This window comes from Ictidomys tridecemlineatus, chromosome 12 (genome assembly GCF_052094955.1).
Source record: "Ictidomys tridecemlineatus isolate mIctTri1 chromosome 12, mIctTri1.hap1, whole genome shotgun sequence".
Lineage (NCBI taxonomy): Eukaryota > Metazoa > Chordata > Mammalia > Rodentia > Sciuridae > Ictidomys > Ictidomys tridecemlineatus.
Window position 1 is genome coordinate 86,982,062 of NC_135488.1, and position 18,975 is coordinate 87,001,036.

Genomic DNA, 18,975 nt, shown 5'->3' on the forward strand with positions numbered 1-18,975 from the left:
CAGCCTCCCGAGTGGCTGTGATGAGAGGTGTGTGCCATTACAGGCTTTTATGAACTTTAAATAGGAACTCAATGGCACCTAATGAAAGGCAATTGAGTTAGAGTTTTCAGAGAAGTTTTTAATTAAAAATTAATTAAAAATTTTTTTCTTTTACCCTTCCATTGATTGACATATTGCTTAACTGATGTGATACAGCAATCTGTATACGGGGTAAAGTTGGGAGTTCATAACCCACTTGAATCAAACTGTGAAAGATGATGTATTAAGAACTGTGTAATGTTTTGAACGACCAACAATAAAAAAAAAATTTTTTTTTCTTCCTCTATTCTTACTTTTTAAGTGGTTTGAATAAAATTTGTTCTCCAGTCTGAGTATCTGCTGGGAGATGTCTGGAGGGCCCTTCTATGTCTGCTCATAGACCACATTGCTCACTACTCCATCCCAGTAGTTGGGTTCATCTCTTCCTTGCATCCCCATCATCCACTGTTTTGTAGCATGAAACCTCTAGGTCATTCATTCAGGTCTGCTAGCCTTAGCTTTGTTTATGTTGCATCCATTTAGATAAAAAGACCTAGCTCAGTGTCTAACAGGTGCTTAGAAAATGTTTATTCATTCATTCTAGCCTCCCAGCCTCTTCTCATGTCAATTATGCCTTTCCATTTTGGTCCACCCAAGTGTGTATATCCTGTTCAAGGTCTGGGCATGAAGCCTTTTCTAATTCTAGTGCAGAAGGATCTTTGATTTCTTAGAACTGGGTACCTCTCTGCATATTGATTTTTCTCTGCCAATCTGAACTAAAAGCCTACTGAAGACAGACATTTGTTTTTATCTTCTTTATCTACTCCAGCCATTAAGCTGCTAAGCATTTTGCAGGGTTCCAAAGAAGTACTTGTTTTCTGATTAACAGTACTTTTATATATCCTACAAAAGCAAAAAATTCATAATAAGCTTGGTTACTATCTGTGTGTGTTTCTTGGGAGATGAAGAGCAGAATAAAATGAGGAAAGACTCTTTTTTTCTTTAAAATGTCATTCTGATTTCTGAGGCCAAGATTAACTAAGGCAGAGGTCCAATCTTAAGAAGACTGGTCACCCTACTAAGGTCTTTATTATATGCCTTTTGGTTTAGGTCCCTTTGGAGGAAGTTAGGATAAAGGAAGCAATGAAAGTGGAATTACTGCTTAAGGAGACTGCAAATCATTACTGAGTCCACAAAGAAGCACTTTTCTAATAATATTATGTTTTCCTGAAGTATGTTTTGATATCTGTGACATTTTGGGAAACAGAATTAACTAAGAAAGAAAGAAACTATCTCTATGATTTCCTGTTTTAATTTTCTCTGATTTGAAACACCATAGAAATCTTTTATTTCTCTAATAATAGAAATGGTGGATGTGATGAGTTAGCTAATTGGCGTTTCTTCTGCTCCCCATTTTGTAGGATTAGATATTGAGCTTCAGATCTATTTTGAGGATGGAATTTAGATTTAAGTCTTGATAATTTTGTTCAAAATATATTCTGCAATTACTGTTTTGAAGATGAAATAAGACCTATTTTGTGGCCTTTAGCCTCATATAAAGTGACCTTTAAAAATATTAAAGGAGTAACATTGGGATATGAGGTGAATCATTAGATGGTTATAGGAAAGCTTTAACTGAAGAACATGACATATTAATCTTTGGGATCTGAAAGTGTTAGAATTTTAAAAATTTAACTTTATACTGTTTTTCTGGATCTTTGTTGGCCTCGTTTCTGAGTCTTCTTTCTCTATACATCACTTGTTAGGTCATCATAATCAGGTAACACTATGAGCGTGGATACTTTCCCTCTGTTTAGAACCCCAGAAGGCTTATGTCATACCAAATTAGATTATAGGTTATGGGCTGGTTCTGAACTTGGCAATTTATTCATTCTAACAGAACAACTTATGAGGTAAGTTCTGTTACAATCCCTAGAATGTAGATGAGGAAAGTGAGATGCTGCCTGTAGTCACTTTTTTACTCCTTGTGCCTCCTATCACCTCTGATATATGCAGAACACTAATCTAGTCACTCTGCTGAGATGAAGGCTGTTTCAGGGTAAGCAGATCAAAATATCCTGGGATGACTTGCCTTTCCACTCTACTGAGATCTGTGGAGATGTGGATCAAGAGATAGCTGATAACAGCTTTGGTTCTGAGTTTTTTGCAAAACCTGGATTTTCTAAATCCAGTAGCCACCAGATATAATGGTATAAAGCCCAGTCAGACTAACCAGTTTAACATCATAAGAACCAAAGCCACAATCACAATGAATTGTTAGTTGTGTTTTCTTTAAATAATCAGTTTAAAATTTGTTTGATTTTACATGGAGAATAAGTGTGTTGGAAAGTGATTGGCATTCTAGCATATCCCATGATTCTGAATCACAGTGGATAACTGTTGATTTTTTTAGGATATCCTTTGTACTAAATCTTATGTTGCCATTAACAGTGTATCACTGGAAGGCAGTTATTGGGGGTTATTGTTTACTGAGTGTATTGTTTCAGTTTGGGAAGGTGAAAAAATTCTATAGTTGGATGATGTTGAGGGTTTGGTTATACAACATGTTCCTGACATGTACTTAATGCCACTGAATTGTAATTGAAATTAATAACTAATTAATAATTTAATTAACAATTAAAATGGTTAAAATGGTAAGTTTTGTTATGGATATAAGAAAAGGAAAAAAAAACTTTTATAGAAAGCATGATTATTTTATCCAGGCCTATGTATGTGAGTGCTGTTGTTTGGTGTATTTTATATTGGTGTTGAATGATAGGAGCACACTTTGAAGTTTATGACTCTGGCATAGGAAGGCAATTCTAGTGTGGCACTTAAAGATGGCTGACTCTGGAGTCAGACTGCCTGGTTGTGTGTCCTGGCTCCACCACTTACTTGCCATGTGACCTTGGGAAGCTACTTACCTTTTCTGGACTTCAGTTTCCCCATTGTGGAGTAGAGATAATAATTGTACTGGGGCTGAGGTTGTGGCTCAGTGGTAGAATGCTTGCCTAGTGTGGGTGAGGCACTGGGTTCAATCCTCAGCATCATATAAAAATAAATAAATAGAAATAAAGGCATTGTGTCCATTAACAACTGAAAAAAAAATATTTTATAAAATGTACTTATTTCATGGAATGTGAGGATTAAATGAGATAATAATAAAAAATGCTTAAAACACCATCTGTCACACAGTAAGTGTTAAGTGGATGGACATCTAGGGGTAGGTTCTAAGTTACATTACTTATATACATATAAATGTAAGCATAAATTGAATATTTGTTTTTTATTTTTTTTAAAGGTAAAAGAAATAGGAGATTACTTTAAACAACACCTTTTACAGTCCAGGCACAGAGGAGCATTTGAACTGGCTTACACTGGTTTTGTGAAACTAACTGAAATACTAAACAGGTAAAACAAATATCCTTTTGTGTAGGTTTTTAAAAGACTAAACGTATAAACCATATGCTTGGAGTATAATTTAGTTTTGTCTTTTGATGTTGAAAAGAATAAAGACTTAGTTGGCTACAAAACTCTTGGAAGGAATGGTTTTCTTAGGTCTCATTGTGTGATTTACTGCAGATGATTGAGTGAAATGTCCATACCAAGTTGCTCTCTCATTGAAAGGTGATCTGAAGTCAACTCAAAAGTTTTTGCTAAAAATAGCTTTGAAATTACTATTTCTTTTCATTGAACAAAATGAATGTTTTGTCTGTTTGAAAATTACTTGGCATTTGGAATAAAATAAGCCCTGGAGTTTTTTGCATTTGTATGTATTACAGACAGAGAAAAACACTTAAGGATTTTGTCTTTTTCTTCATAATTTTGTTTTATAGAAAATGAAAAGGAGCAAAAAGGAGAAAAGATTATTTCACATTACCTAGAAAAATACTTAGGTATATTTCATATATTTAACCAAATGTGTATTTTTGACATAGGTGTTGGTAGTTTCATTCATTCATATAATAGATTTCCTCCAAAGAGCTTGTGAGGAAACCTTAAATTACTTAATGACTAAGTGTTCATGGCAAGTGTTCTCTAAATAAAAGGTAGTATTTTCCAGGAAAACATTTCTTTTGCCTGGAAACTTTTTGAAATGAAGCAGAGTTCTGCCAGCCTTGTAGCTTCAGCAAACATTTTATTTTGGGCTGTTAAGACATCTACTCCTTGAAAATTTTTAAAACTTTTCTTTCACACTCCTGGTGAAAACATTTATAAAACATCTTGGCAGTTATGGGCTGCACAGAATATCTTTAAATAATCCTTTTAAAATGTCCCTGACATTAAACTGCTGATCTTGAAAATATTTTGTTATCTTTTAAACTTTTGTTTCCAGTGTAGATATGACTTATGAATATTTTTTCTCACAATGCAACATTTTCTATTCCTTCAAATCAGTTGACCAATACATATTGAATGTTAGCTGTGTGCTTGGTATTGTGTTTATTTTAGAGAATATAGTACTTATTTGTAAGACATGGTTTCTGTTAAGAGTTTATGGTTTCATTTGGGAAATAAGCAGGGATGAAGTTTACAATGTTTAAAAAATGGTGTGCTGTGGGCACCGACTGGTTAGAACAGACACTGGATATAGGCATCCAGCATCTCTCTGTGTGTATGGGGTTGTGCTGCTTGCATAGCAGCCTGGAACGTTAGACCAACACACTTGAATAAGATGAAACTGCCAAACTTTTATATGAAATTGACGTTCTGTTGTAATGGCATAAGAATAGGCTGGTAGGTCTTCATAGGAAATATAATTTGTGCTCATGCTTGGGTAAGGTTTGAATGCATAGGAGAAGAAAGCAGGAAAAATCGTTCAGAAGCTAGAATCAGTATGGTTTATTGTTAGGTAACTAAGTCTTCTTGTAGTGCTGCTGCTGCTGCTGCTGGGGTTAGTTATTAGCTAGATAGATTGAGGCCAAATTCTTATCAACCTTGAAAGTAAATTTGCTGTGTTAGGGATGGGGAGAGACATCAATTGTTTTTGATCTGATTCAGATCATAGTGTCATAGACAAGAGAAACAATGATGGGATGTAATTTAAGCTCTTAGTTCTTGTTATACCCATTCTGTTAATTGATAGTGAACTGGTACAAAAGTTAACCTCCTTAGCTTCTTATCTCTTCATCTCTAAAATAAGAAAAAGAATATTTGCCCTCCTGAAAGATCTCTTTGGCTTTGGTTGTATGTAGCAAATAAAATAGATTTTATAAAAACTCTTTGTATTATTTAATTTCCTACAAATGTGAGATTCTGTGAGATTTGTTTTGGTTGTGGGGCTGGTTGTATTAAAGTAGTTTTTGGTTGGAGGTGTTAGGTTAGATAGATTGTGATGATAGATTATAGTGAGGAGAGTCTGGATTCAGTTATAATGATCTAGAACCCAGGTGATTGGGGCTTCCTTTATGTCAATGGCTGTGAGAGTGGAGACAAAGATGTGACATTTCAGTTAACTTATGACCTCAGGTAGTAATGGTTCCATATGACAGATGGAGTGATTAGAAGAAGACTCTGGGCATATTTTATTACATTTTATGAATTTGTGTGCCAGGAATTAGGGCAGGCTCAATTGGGTTCTTCTCCTCAGGATATTTGCTGAGTTCAATGGGTAGAATTTAGCTGGCAGATAAACTGTTTGGAAGGGATCTAAACACATTTCTTTGATGGGGACAGCTGGAAGATTGGGCCTAATTGGGACTATGTGTGACCTCTCACTCAGCATGGCAGTCTTGATATAGCTGAATTCTTATGTGGCAGCAGGCTTTACCCACAGAGAACAATCCAAGAGAACCAGGCAGAAGCTATCTGATCTTTTCTGACCTAGCGTTGGAATTCTCACAGCATTTTGGTTGTTAGTAAGTTTCTAGATGAGGCTGGATTAATTTTCACCTTCTGATGGCAAAGTGGCAAGATCATGTTGTAGAAGAATGTATAGATGAGAGATTCTGTGATAGCCATCTTTGAAAAATGAATCTGCTGCATGAATCATTGAATATGGGTGATGTAGGTCATCAAGGAGTGATTGCTTCTCTGGTTTTAGTTTCTAGTGACTAGAAAAATGGGATTGATATTGCCTAAATTAAGGAAAAATTGGCTTTGTTCTCAAGGAATGAGGTAATTGGTTTGATAAAGATGAATATGTTTGTTTGGTATGGATCAAGTGTGAGATAATGATGGCATATCCTGGTGGAAATATTTAAGTTACCAGTTGGAAATAGGGAATTAGTTTAGCTGATGTAGCAAAAACAGAGATGTAGATTGTGAGTTTTTTTCCCATAAGCATTGTAGTTAGTAAGATCAAAGTTATTAGAGGAGAGCAAAAATGAGAAAAGAAGAGAGGACCAGGTACAGAGGCTCCTGAACTACTGTGTTGGTATAGTTGAAGACGTTCCAGATACAAGGAATGGAGAGACTAGGGAAGGCCCCTAATCTACTTCAAAGATCTCCCTCATGGCTGTCACTGGTGGCTTTTAACCCACCTGTTATGAATTCTTGGCTGTTGCTTCCAAACCATGTGCTTTTTTCTCTTTTTGGAGACATTTCAAATCTGCCAAACAGAATGTTTTACATAGAATATGTTTATAGTATGTGTGACTTTCTTTTGTTTGGTTTTTATTTTTAAGAGAAAATTTTCTTTTGGACTCCTTTTGAAAGCTTTTTATAAGCTCTTTAGTTATGAAAAATTTGTTGAGGCATATAGCATTTTTCAAACTTGCTAAAAAGAATTCTGGGCGTTCATGAAAACCCACAGAAATGGAGGCCAGCTGCTGGCCAGCTCTTGAACTACAGCTGCGTCAAGGAAGGAAGCACTTAAAGAGATTAATGGGTACATACCCAAAGAGGTAAACATGAGCTATGCCATTTAAACTGGTTTTTAATAGGATTATTCAGAATGTCTTCAAATGTAAACTGATTTCACTCTCATACAATCATCTAGGAATAAATAATGAGGGGCACTCTTTTTCTGGGAAATTTTTTGAAGTAACACTTGTACACATAAGATACACAAACAATATGTTAAATTTTTATAATCTGATTTTCTTATGTAGTGATTTCTATTTAGAATTTGAAAACAATCATACTTTCTTTGAAAAACACAGTTACCTGTCATGCATAATTACCTGCCTAAACATTTGGTGGTTAATGGTTAACTACATTAAAATCATAACCCTAAATTGAAGTTCTGATAAAATTCACAATTGCTTATTTACTATATACGATAGTAAATTTCTTAGTATTTGAAGTTGTTCTTTCAATTGAAATGACCAGAATCCTACACTAGGGTGTAAAGTTGCAGAATCTAGTTTTCGTTTATCCAGCCATAAATTAAATACTTAATTATAAGTGGTCAAAATTATTGACTGCAATTCTAAATCTAGAAGGGATGTTTGTGACTACTTGGCAATATCTTATTCTTTGTATATTTGAATTGCTCTGCTTATTGCAATATTGATAGGGTTTATAAGATGGTTGCAGTGCAACCATTTTTCCACTGCCAGCTTAAAGATATAAATGCTGGCATTTAGCTGTTTTTGTCATAAAATACTTCTGCTGAGTCATGGAAATCAACACTTATGGTGGACAGAAGTAATTTAAATATGTATTTAAACTTCATTAATCATAGTTATTATAATTCAATAGAAAGCCTTTTAATGAAAAATTGAAATATAATAGTAAAAAAAGCCAATTTCTTTTACCTTTCTGGAGATAGAAAGACTATGTCTTTAAAGAAAATGCAATTGAATAAGAAATAAATGTTGAATGTTAATATATGAGAGTTTTGGAGGGAAAGTCATTCAACTCTGAATGAAAGAATATACAGTCTTGTCTAAAATTTAATCACTTTTTTTTTTTTTAAGTACAAGTGTCAAAAGGATTCTTATTTTGCACTGGACATCCTGTGAATTTTAATTAATAAATAAAGAATAACTAAGTTAAGAGCCACCTTGGGGAGCCATATGAATTCTTCATAGAAGAACAGTCCTGTTGATACTCTGAAATGGATTAAAACAATCTGGGGAAAAGCAGAATGTCTTAATATTCACCATCTAAATCATTGTGTCTTTGGTTTATGATCTGTTATTGACTCTTTAATTTTTATTTTTAAGTCTACTCCTATAGTGGAGTCAAATATTATATTTTTTTCTGGAAATTTGTACACTGGGTTTCAAAGTCCTCATAAAAATCCTGTGTTATTTCAGCCACAGCAGAGAGACGTATTCTCAGTGAATAATCTCTATCCTAGTTTTTTAGAACTTATTTTTTTTTTCCTTGATCTCAGGGAAATTGTATTAAGAGAACAACTATCTGTATGTTCTTCTTCCAACCACTTTTAATGGCCCTCTGGTTGCTAATTCAGTTTAGATGTTGTCCTTGTTACTGTTGTGTGTGTCTGTAACAGACTTTGGAGTCACCCCTGAGGTTTTAGCCTGTAGTAGACCTTGGCTGTGGGGCTGTGGTGAGGAGGCTAAGATGGCCCGTGCTGATGATGTAGCTTTCTCACTGGGTCTCATTAAGTTTCTCCATGCTTCAGGGTTCTGTTCCCTTTTAAAAACAAGCTGTACACACACACAGCCTTCCTGCACACATCTGTCAGCGTTTAGTTTAATTGAAATAATAAACATGAACCTTGAAATAATAAACACGGTACTTGACCAAAGAATAAATGGAGTTGGAGAATTTAGCTTATGAAATAATTGGAGATTGGAAAAATTTCTAAATTAGGAAAAATAACCATGCTGAAATAGTTTAAGGAAATAATAACCTTTCTCAATTAACAATTCATAAGTGATATAACTAATTGGAAGTATCAAAAAATAGCTATGTTGCCACCTAGGTGGATGGATGAAACCATCAGAAAGCCACTTTGTAGTCAGAGAATCTGATTTATTAGCATAGAATAATCTAATGACCAATTAGGGGAGTATACAGCACATGTAATTTGATTTTGGTCTGCGGGTTTTATGCTTATCTTAGAATACTTATCCACTACGAGTGAGATAGCTCTGTGGATAGAAGTTGGACTAATCTGTTTATAGAATAATAATTTGCTTTAGTGATCTGCTGAAGACAACTCAAAGGCCTGCGTACTGGCTCCTGCCCTGTGTGTTTCTGTAGGGGCTCAGGCCATAGCACTTGGCTTAGGAAAACAGCATTTTTTCCTGTCAACATTCTCCTCCCCCACCCCAATTTTTGGACCCTTCTTGATTTTGATGAGGAAAATTAGTGGTTCTGATTGTCCCCCCCCATGAAAGAATTTGGAGCTATGAATTTGAGTGAGTAGATCTATCTATTGGCTTGTTAACAAGTAGAACCATTTACCCTCACTGGGATTCTGTTTCAGCTCACCATGAGAGAAGCGAGTTGGGCTGTGTAAGCTTCCTTTGGGCATTTCATTGCACAGTGCTGTTTTCTAGTTTCCACTCGGGAAAGTCTGGGGATTTGGGGTGTGTAAGATTGTGGGAAGCTGGATACATTTTAGAAAGCTTCTTTTAGAACTGGTAAACTGATCTCATAGAAATATTTTGTACAATAATATTAATGTACAAAACACATGGTATTAGTGAGTTGTTAATGATAAAGCTTAGAGCACTGGGAAGAAACTTACCATTTTCTCTGTGGCAAAAGACACAGCATGTGTTGTATTAGTTTGAAAGGACAAATAGAAGAGCCTTCAGACAGAGAGGATGTCTGCCCTTTTAGCAGAGAGGCAGTCGCTAACAAAAGCAGGATTTTGGAATTCCCCAGGACTGTGGTTGGTGACTGCATAGAGCTGGCAAGGGTCCAAGGGCTGCTTCTTCACTCAGGAACCTTTCCCTTTTCCTTACTGACCCCTGGGTGTGTGATGAAGAACCAAAACAAACAAGAAGGGTTTTTTGCATTGTTCTTGGGATTCTTGCCTGTTTTTACCTCTCAGTCCCTTCATTATCATAAACACCAGCAACACTAGAGCTTTGCAGTCACTTCCTTATAAAGTCATCTTTCCTTGCTTGGAGTACACAGAATGTTCATTAACTGGCTTCAACTCTAGATGAGGGATATTACATTTTGTTTTATTTTATTTTATTTTATTTTATGATGTTTTATTTTTTGGTACCAAGGCTTTAACACAGAGGCACTTAACTATGGAGCCATATCCCCAGCCCTTTTTATTTTATGTATTTTTAATTTGGAGACAGGGTCTCACTTAATTGCTTAGGGCCTTGCTGAATTGCTAGGACTGGCTTTGAACTTGTGATCCTCCTGCCTCAGCCTCCTGAGAAACTGCACACCTGGTAGGGTAGTGTATTCTTAAAGGCATAGTGACTTGTCACCATTGAGAAGCCTTAAATTCCAGCCCCCCTTTTCCACACCTGCTTTTCAGTTTTGTACCTACCAGGGGGCACAGCTAATGTGCAGCAGCAGTACCAGTGCTAGTTGGGCCTTAATAACCCCATTTAAGAGAAGGAACATCTATTGTGTGCCAGATATTGTGTTAGATCAACTCCTTTGACAGTTACTCTGAACCTGGAGATAATCAATAGGGTATATATTTAGGGACAAAGGCTTATGTGGGGTCATGATATAGATAGTTGGGTGACATTCTCATCAGGAGCTTTGGGCACTTGTATATTTTAGGGTCATTGCCTTCAGTAGGTCAGGGAATCACATCTTGTTGGAGTTTTAAAGCATTTCTTTAGTGATTTTATTTCATTTTTAAACATTGAGAAGTGAAGTGATTTGTTCATAGTCACATAAGTAGGTGACAGAACTAGTACTAAAATCAAATATTTTTCTGGAATTTTCTTAGAGATTAGCAATTTAACAAAAGTTTATTGATAAGCTGCTTTATATACAGGATTGTGCCAGGTGGGCACTATAGAGGGTAAGAGTACTGGTAAAACACAGACCTTGTTCTTAGAGGAACTTCTAGCCTAGCATTTTAAACTTGGGAATTAGATAAGTGAGCTAGAGAATTTATAGACTCAGACAAAGGTCCACTTGTTGAGCTATTCCAGGTGATGGGAAAAATCATTAATGTTAATAACCAAAAAGCAAGGCAAGAAAAAAAGTGCTCGATGGGAGGCAGAATGGCGCTTTAGACGCATCATTTGGTGTTGGGGTGCTGCCTAGAAGGAGGACAGACGTTTGGAAATACCAGTCAGGAAATTGGGAGAGGAGTCAGAGTTGGAGATAGGGTGACCTGAGACTCCCCCAGTTTTTTCGTACTGAAGTACAGTGTCCAGGAAAGCCCTCAGTCCCAGGAAAAAAGAGAGTTGGTTACTCTGACTGGAAATATGTATTTGAAAGACAAACAAGAAATAGTAGAAGCCATGAGCTTGGAAGGAGGTCTCCTAAAGAGGCTTAAGACAGAAGGGAAGAAGTTATAACCTTGGATTAATGTTTTATCTATTGCTAAAACTTGAAATATTGGTTTGCAGCATAGTTTTTACCTCACTAACAACTGTACAACACTTTTTATGAACCTGAACTATCCTTGGTTTTGAGCCCTATACTTGGTTTTGAGCCCTATACTTGGTTTTGTTTTGGATTCTGGGGAAAAAAAAAAAACACAAAAAAAATATCTTTTGGGGCAACATTTAGACTAATGTTCATTTTGATAGGCTACTTGGAGATTTCAGTAGAAAATTTCATCTTGATGTGAATGCTATCCCCTTGGGATGTAGAGATTTGCTTAATGTGTTTATGCTTGATTTAGGAAGCTAAGCAGCTGACTCCATCACCGAAGAACATGTGTTTATGCTTTCTTCTCTAGTTACCATAGCTTCTGTATTTGTCAGCCTGGCTTATTAGAATGCATACTCAAGGCAATTGGTCGATCATAGACCATTCATTTATTTATTCAAAAATATTTCTTGAGTTCTCTGTTAGATGCTAGGCCCCATTGTAGATGCTGGTAATAGAGAAAAGAACAGAAAAGAGTATGTTTTTATTTTGAAGGACACATAATAGTCACAAGAAACTATCAGATTGCAATGGTATTTTGGCGTGATAAAGGTTTGGTGGCAAGATAAAGCTTTTCTTCTTGGACTAAAGTACCATTCTGAGTAATGAGAAGCAGCAACTTTCTGGGGAAGAATTTTTCAAACAATGGGAGCAGCTAGGCAAAAGTGCTTTGCGTATTTAAAGAACAGAATGGGATGAGATGAAGAAGAATGAGGTTGTCCAGATGCGCAGGGCTTTGTGAGCCACTGTAAGGAGTTTGGATTTTGTGCTCCCTGGAAATTATTTTTCTTTTTAAAATGTTCCACATGGTGAAAAATTAAAAGGTATCTTGGGAGCTGTACAAACAATAATGTTGTGGATTCTCATGAGTATCTTTGAGATTATGAACAAATAAAGTACGTATGTGTGTTACAGAATTGCCTATAATGAATGGGAAGGAATTGGATTGGATAATGAGAAATTTTGTTAATGTATAAAATAAATGCAGATAAAGTTAGCACTGGTCCCTTCTAAGCTGTTCATATCTTGTTCCTGACTCTTTGCCTGCCTGTTCTTAAACTTGAGATCATTTGCTTTGGTATCATTGGGAGATTGCGTGTGTGTGTGTGTGTGTGTGTGTGTGTGTGTGTGTGTGTGTGTTGTTGCTGGGGATTGAACCCAGGGCCTTGTAAATACTAGGTGAGTATTCAAACACTGAGCTATATCCCCAGCTCTAGTAGATGGTTTTAGACACATAGACTATTTGAAGCAAGTAGCTCATGAAAGCAAAGATATCTTTTTACATAGAAGATAATTTTTCTCTTCTAAATCTATAGGATGTACTGCTACAAGTGTTAGGGTGTAGAAAGGCACCCTCCGACATAGTTCAAAGTCAATACATTTTTTTATGTTACAGGCAGATAAAAGCTTTGCATGACAACATTAATATGATATGAGTTTGGAGGTGATTCTGACATTATCAGATTATCTTTCCATTTACTTTTTCTGAAAGATTCTTTTTAAAAATACATAGATACGTGTTTTTCAGTCTTTTATGATTTCATCTGTAGGGAAGAAAACAGCTCTTAGATCTTTACCAATTATCCTCCCCTTGGTTATCTGTGTATCATTTACTCTGAATGTATTGTGAAGTGTTTTAACAATCTAAAAGAGTGCTATCGTGAGTAGCCAGTCTTAGAGTTTGTTATTGTTGAAATTATTGTTTTCATTCAGATGATGCTGTTGATGACTGATGATGTTGAGTTTGAGTAAACATGTATCATTTACTTCATATCAAGGATAGGGACAAATTCTTGTTCTGACCCCAGAACTTTCCTTGGCATAACTCAGAATTGTTTAAATGGTTGGTAAATGAAAAATAAGGGGAGAAAAATAAGGAATCTTTGTAAGTAAACATTTATTAATAATCAGCAAATAAATGGCTGTGTTATTGATTTTTACTTTTCTTGACATAGTAGAAAGCCTTTAGTGATGACAGCATGGTAAGCAAACAGTTTGGTAAACAGAGGTATAAGCACATCTTTGCCTTTACTCATGATTAATTTCCTAGCAATTGGGTCATGGTACATTTCTGGGAAATTGCTTCATATATTAGCTTTAAATGTACTTCATGTTTCAATGTGAAATTAGTTGCTTTGTGTTTGTAGGTGAGATAATTCCTTGAGGCCACCATGAATCATTCAGTTAATAAAAGAAAGCAGTTTATTAACAGAAATGCATTTCCCAGTTCCCCAGGGGTATTGGAGTACCTCCAAAATGAATGAGACACAGTTCATTTCATGCCAGTCACAGTGGGTTATCCACCAAGAAGATTTTCTGTAAGATTTTCTGTATTAACTCGATGATATAGATGGTAACTTTCCATCTATATCACCGAGTTAATTTAGAACCATTTTAACCCCACCCTGATAGATGTTCAAAGATTGAAAACAGTCTGAAAGACAACCTAAATAAAACAAGGTTAGGAAGATAATTTCTTAAAAGTAATATTTTCTGATAATACATCCCAAAGCCACATGAAAATGCTTCCTGATTTATATGCTGCTCAGCATTTTTATTCTATTGTTCTGTTTCTAGAGCATAGGATTGTGCAACATAGGTAGTAGATGCATCATAGATCATTTTTTAAAATGAAAGAATGAAATCCATTGAAGCAAATAATAGAGAGTTGATGGTATCTTTATCACAAGACAGATAAGCCAGAAGTGTAACTGAGCATTTATAGCAGGTGCCTTGAAATCATGCCTTCTTGCTAAGCAAGAGCTTTGGTGTCAGTCTCCATTTTAATTCTCTTTCTGCACTTATTCACTCTATACCATTGGGCAAATATTTAACTTCCCTCCACCAATTTAGATTTTTAATTTTTTACTCAATTTATAAAAATAGATGTGAAATAGTTGAACATGCTGGAAGGTCTAGTGAAAACTGTCATCTAGAGTTTACGGCCACATTGTCAGTCTCTGGAGGAAGAACATTCAGGGCAGAGAGATGTCAGGTGCAAAAGTCCTGAGAGGTATGGACTTAGGGTATTTAAGGAATCAGGTAAATATGACTGAAGTGGCGTGCATCAGGGAAGGAGTTGTTGATGAGATCAGAGAGGTAATGGGAACTAGACATTGTGTAAGGACTTGGCTGTTCCTTTGAGTAAAATGGAGAGCCAGGGAAGGGTTTGTGAATAGAAGAGTGAACATTTGTGGTAGAGACTGAACATTTAGTTGGTTTGCATCTGATTCTTAAATAGAAGTTATCCCTTCATTTATCTTAGGAGTGTACTCAACACAGTTATTTTAAAGCCTCTATCAGACTGCTTCATAAGATCATTTTCATAGGGAGTAAATTTATGTTCTAATTACTGGATTTTAAGATTGTCTTAATATAAAATTTATTTCTGTAATCTGAATTTTGGTTTGCTGCTGTGATGGGAAGGCTTTTGGTTTGTTTACTTATTTTTCTCTTGGGAGCTCATTTCTCTATCTAAGAAACTATATTAGATGGTGACATTTTGCTCATCCACCCTTGATTCCAGTTTGTTCCCCAGTGATATGGGGGATACCCCAGATCAAGTCAGAGTTAGTAGCCAGCCTGATCCAGGGTCTTCTGGTGCCCACGACTTTCCTCGGCTGCAGCCCCAGGCAGCTTTGGCAGTAGCCCTTTTTCAGTGTCCTTTCATGAGAGAGGATGCCACTGAAATTCTGTTTCCCAGGAGAAAGGCAAGTTACACCATGAAAATGGACTTTGTGGCCACCACTGTTGCTTATAAACCTGTCACCCAGCAAGCCTCTGGCATCAACACACTCAATGCTTTGTGTTTTCATTCAGTGTTACCCAGATGATTATCTTGTTTTCCAGCTCATCTGGTTTTAGTGTTTCTATTTGTATATTTTGGGTATTTATTACTAGGATGTGTTGTGTGTGTGGGGAGTGTCTTGTTAAAATGGAAACAAAATAACTTTTGAGTCTTTATCACAAATTCCATTGAAACTCTTTAGAACTTGCATTTTTCATTATCAGATATCATATTTTTAGAAAACAACTGTTAAGAAGAACTTATTAAACATTTTACAAGAATCAAGTCATTGAACCCTTCCACCAACCTCATTTTGATAGAAGAGGAAAGTGAGAAATGGAGAGGTTTAGTAACTTACCTGGATCACACAGATGTTAGGTGACAGAGAAAGGATCTAAACCTGATAACTTGACTCTAGAGTTGCTATTTCTAACCATCATGATACATATTCTCTCATCTGTCAGTTGGGAAAAATAATAAGTTTCTCACAGATTTATTGTTTGTAATAATGAAGTAAGATCAGATATGAAAAACCTGGTGTTGACCGGATGTGTCATAATAGAATTTAATAAATGTTTTTCTTTTCTTTGTAGCAGGCAATATAGTTCTAGTGTTTCATAAAATATACTAGGTTTCATTTTAGTGAAAAACATGGGGAGTCCTGTTGTTGAACCAAATTCTCCTGTATGGCTAGGAGGATGAGGGGATTGGCCTGGAAGAGTTGTAGAGCTAGAAAGAAAGGGAATCAGAAAAATAGGATCCAATGGTAGAGTCTAAATTGGAAACCAAACAATTCAAAGATTCTGCAGAAAAGCTTATTTGAATTTGGGGAATTCCAGAGCAGAACAAGAAAGTCTGGACTAGATAGTAAGAAGTAGTGCCTTGAGCATTTCCCAGAATTCCTGAGGTTCCTAGTTTTCAGTAGTGGGCAAGGAAGGCTCTTTCTGAGGGCACTTTGCCAGCTATGACCTTGTAAAACATTCTTCTGACTTTTGTTTTCAAATTCCCCAAATTAGCAAGGAGCATTTGGTGCTTAGTGCACAATACTCAAGGGAATAAAGGGCCTGGCCAAATGTTTACACTTAATATAGCCAGGAATCTAAATCAGGGCCTTGCCTGTGAGGCCTTGACTTTCACTATTCCTACACAACCTTCAAAATGTAGCTCAGATTCCACCCCTTCTAGGATACTATATACCTTATGCTAAGGAATTGCTATAGATAAATTAGAAGGGTATAGAAAGAAAAGGTTCTTGTGAGATGCAGTTTATTTGGAGAAAGTTTTATCAATTTGGATGAAGAGGGATATTTGTAGAGAACAAAAACAAATGCTTGGAAATATGGCACATCCCAACATTGTGTTGTATGTTAGCATGGAAACCATCAAAGAGAACAACCTTACCAGAATCTTACTTCAGTCTATGTAGGAACTGAAAAAGCTGAGGTTTGATTTAAGGAAAAGGACTGAGTTCATATCATTGGTGATCTTTCAGACTAGGAGAATTTGATCAAGTTGGAAGAGGAGTTAAATAGATCAAGATTGGTTAAGAGTCAAGAGCCATTGTAAGTTCATGCAAAGGAGAGAGATGCATTGTGAGACAGCCCAGTCTGAACTCAGACCTGCCTACTTTCTAGAACCTCTGTATACCAGGCAGGCAGGCCCAGGAGTGACTCATTGAACATGTTGAGGATTATCACTGAACTAGGATTTGATGTATTCTTATTTCAGTGCACTGAACAGAAGCAAAGAAAGTAGGAAAGTACCCCTCATCTGATGCTGTTCCCTTTTCCCTTAGTTTTTCCTACGTAGTGAATCCCATGCAAGACGTCACCTTAGATGACAGTATTACCTGTACTCCAGTTAGCCCTGTGTTGGGGAAGAAAACACATGTAAATGAAATCCATTGATAATATTAGATCAATAGTTTTTATCTATCACCTGTATAGCTCCAGGTTTTTCTCAGGTGGTGAGATCACAAAAATGACTTATGCATTAATTCTCTTTCTTTCTTTTCCTTGCCCACTCATTATGGACTAAATTAATCCAAATGCACTATTTTTTTTTGACAGTAAAGAAGGAACAAAATAAAGCAGTTATATAATCTACAACTTTATCATTAGAACAAATAATGCTTGGAGGCATTTGGATTTCAGTCTTTTTTTAAAAAAATTATGTTTTAGTTGTAGTTGGACACAATACCTTTATTTTATTTATTTATACGTGGTACTGTAGATCGAACCCAGGGTCTCGCATGTGCTAGGCAAATACTCTGCCACTGAGCCACAACCCCAGCCCTGGATTTCAGTTTTTGATTGAGCCATGGTGTGAGGATTATACCAACTTGGCAATGTTAGTAATAAACTAAATAAGTTATTCTATGAAGCATAATTTTAAAAATATACAAAATCCAGTGGTTTATAATTTAATTTCAATCCTCAAAAATGTAAAAGGTATGAACATTGTTTTAATTATGAAAAAGTTCAGACATGTATAAGTGTATATCCTAAAAACATAAGTTTAAAGGAGAGAGACTAATAGAATGAATTGCCTTTGTTCATCACCCAGATTCATTGGCTATCAAAGGTTTGCCATATGTGGCTTTGTCTGTTCCTTTGCATTGTTGTTTGATGAAGCATTATAAAGTTCATCACAATTTGTGATTTGCACTCCTACACATTCCAGCATGCACCTCTAAAATTGCTTACGTTTTCACATCCATACTGCCATTGGCACATCTTAAAAATAATTCCTTGGTGTCATCTCATATCTGGAACTTGTTTTTGTTTTTTTTTTTTAAATATTTATTTCTTTTTAGTTATTGGCGGACACAACATCTTTGTTGGTATGTGGTGCTGAGGATCGAACCCGGGCCGCACGCATGCCAGGCGAGCGCGCTACCGCTTGAGCCACATCCCCAGCCCCTAATACTTGATTTGTTTAACTCAGGATCTGAAGAGGGTTCACACATTGCATTAAGTTCTGTGTCTTTGAATCTGATTTAATTCAGTGGTTCAGATTTTTATTTTTTTTATTTTTATTTTTTAAGAGAGAGAGAGAGAGAGAGAGAGAGAGAGAGAGAGAATTTTATTTTTAGTATTTATTTTTTAATTCTTGGCGGACACAACATCTTTGTTGGTATGTGGTGCTGAGGATTGAACCCGGGCCGCATGCACGCCAGGCCAGCGCGCTACCAGTTGAGCCACATCCCCAGCCCGGTTCAGATTTTAGAGAGCTGGTTTTGATGGCTGAGGTGGATGGATTTTTTTAAAAAAAAAAATTCTGTGAGAAGCAGGATTGACATGATAGCTTTTAATCCATGCTAACGTGAAGGAAACCTTTTAAATCACAGAGTCTGAGTAGGATGTTTTGATTATAATGCTTATGGCCAAAGTATTTTTGAAGTCCCTGTCAGATTTTTTAAAGCGACTCTTTTAAAGTAGTATTGTTTATATATAATCTGTTCTATGTGAAACATATGCCTGAATGTAAGCTGCTGTTTGGAATGTGTGTTGGTCAGTTTTTCTTCACTGTGACCAAAATACTCTATAAGAATAACTTAGGTTCCATGGTTTCAGTTAGTCCTTGGTTGGCCAACTCCATTGCTCTGAGCCTGAGGTGCGGTGAATATCATGGTGGAAGGGAATGGTGGAGGAAAGCTGCTCAATTCATGGTAGCAAGAAATTAGAGAGAACATGTAAGGAGCCCTCCCCCAAATATAATTC

General features: G+C 36.1%; 1 protein-coding gene across 3 annotated transcripts in view; it reads left to right on the forward strand.

Annotated features, from left to right (window-relative positions):
• Nucleotides 1-18,975, forward strand: part of Thada (THADA armadillo repeat containing) — a 314,607-nt gene that overhangs the window by 50,310 nt on the left and 245,322 nt on the right. For all 3 annotated transcript variants that reach the window (XR_013429010.1, XR_013429011.1, XM_013358268.4), the window contains exon 22: nt 3,320-3,429. Coding sequence is in view for 1 of the 3 variants with exons in the window: in XM_013358268.4 (XP_013213722.3) it covers nt 3,320-3,429 (110 nt within the window). In the remaining 2 variants the exon portion in view is untranslated. The remainder of the gene's footprint in view (nt 1-3,319; nt 3,430-18,975) is intronic.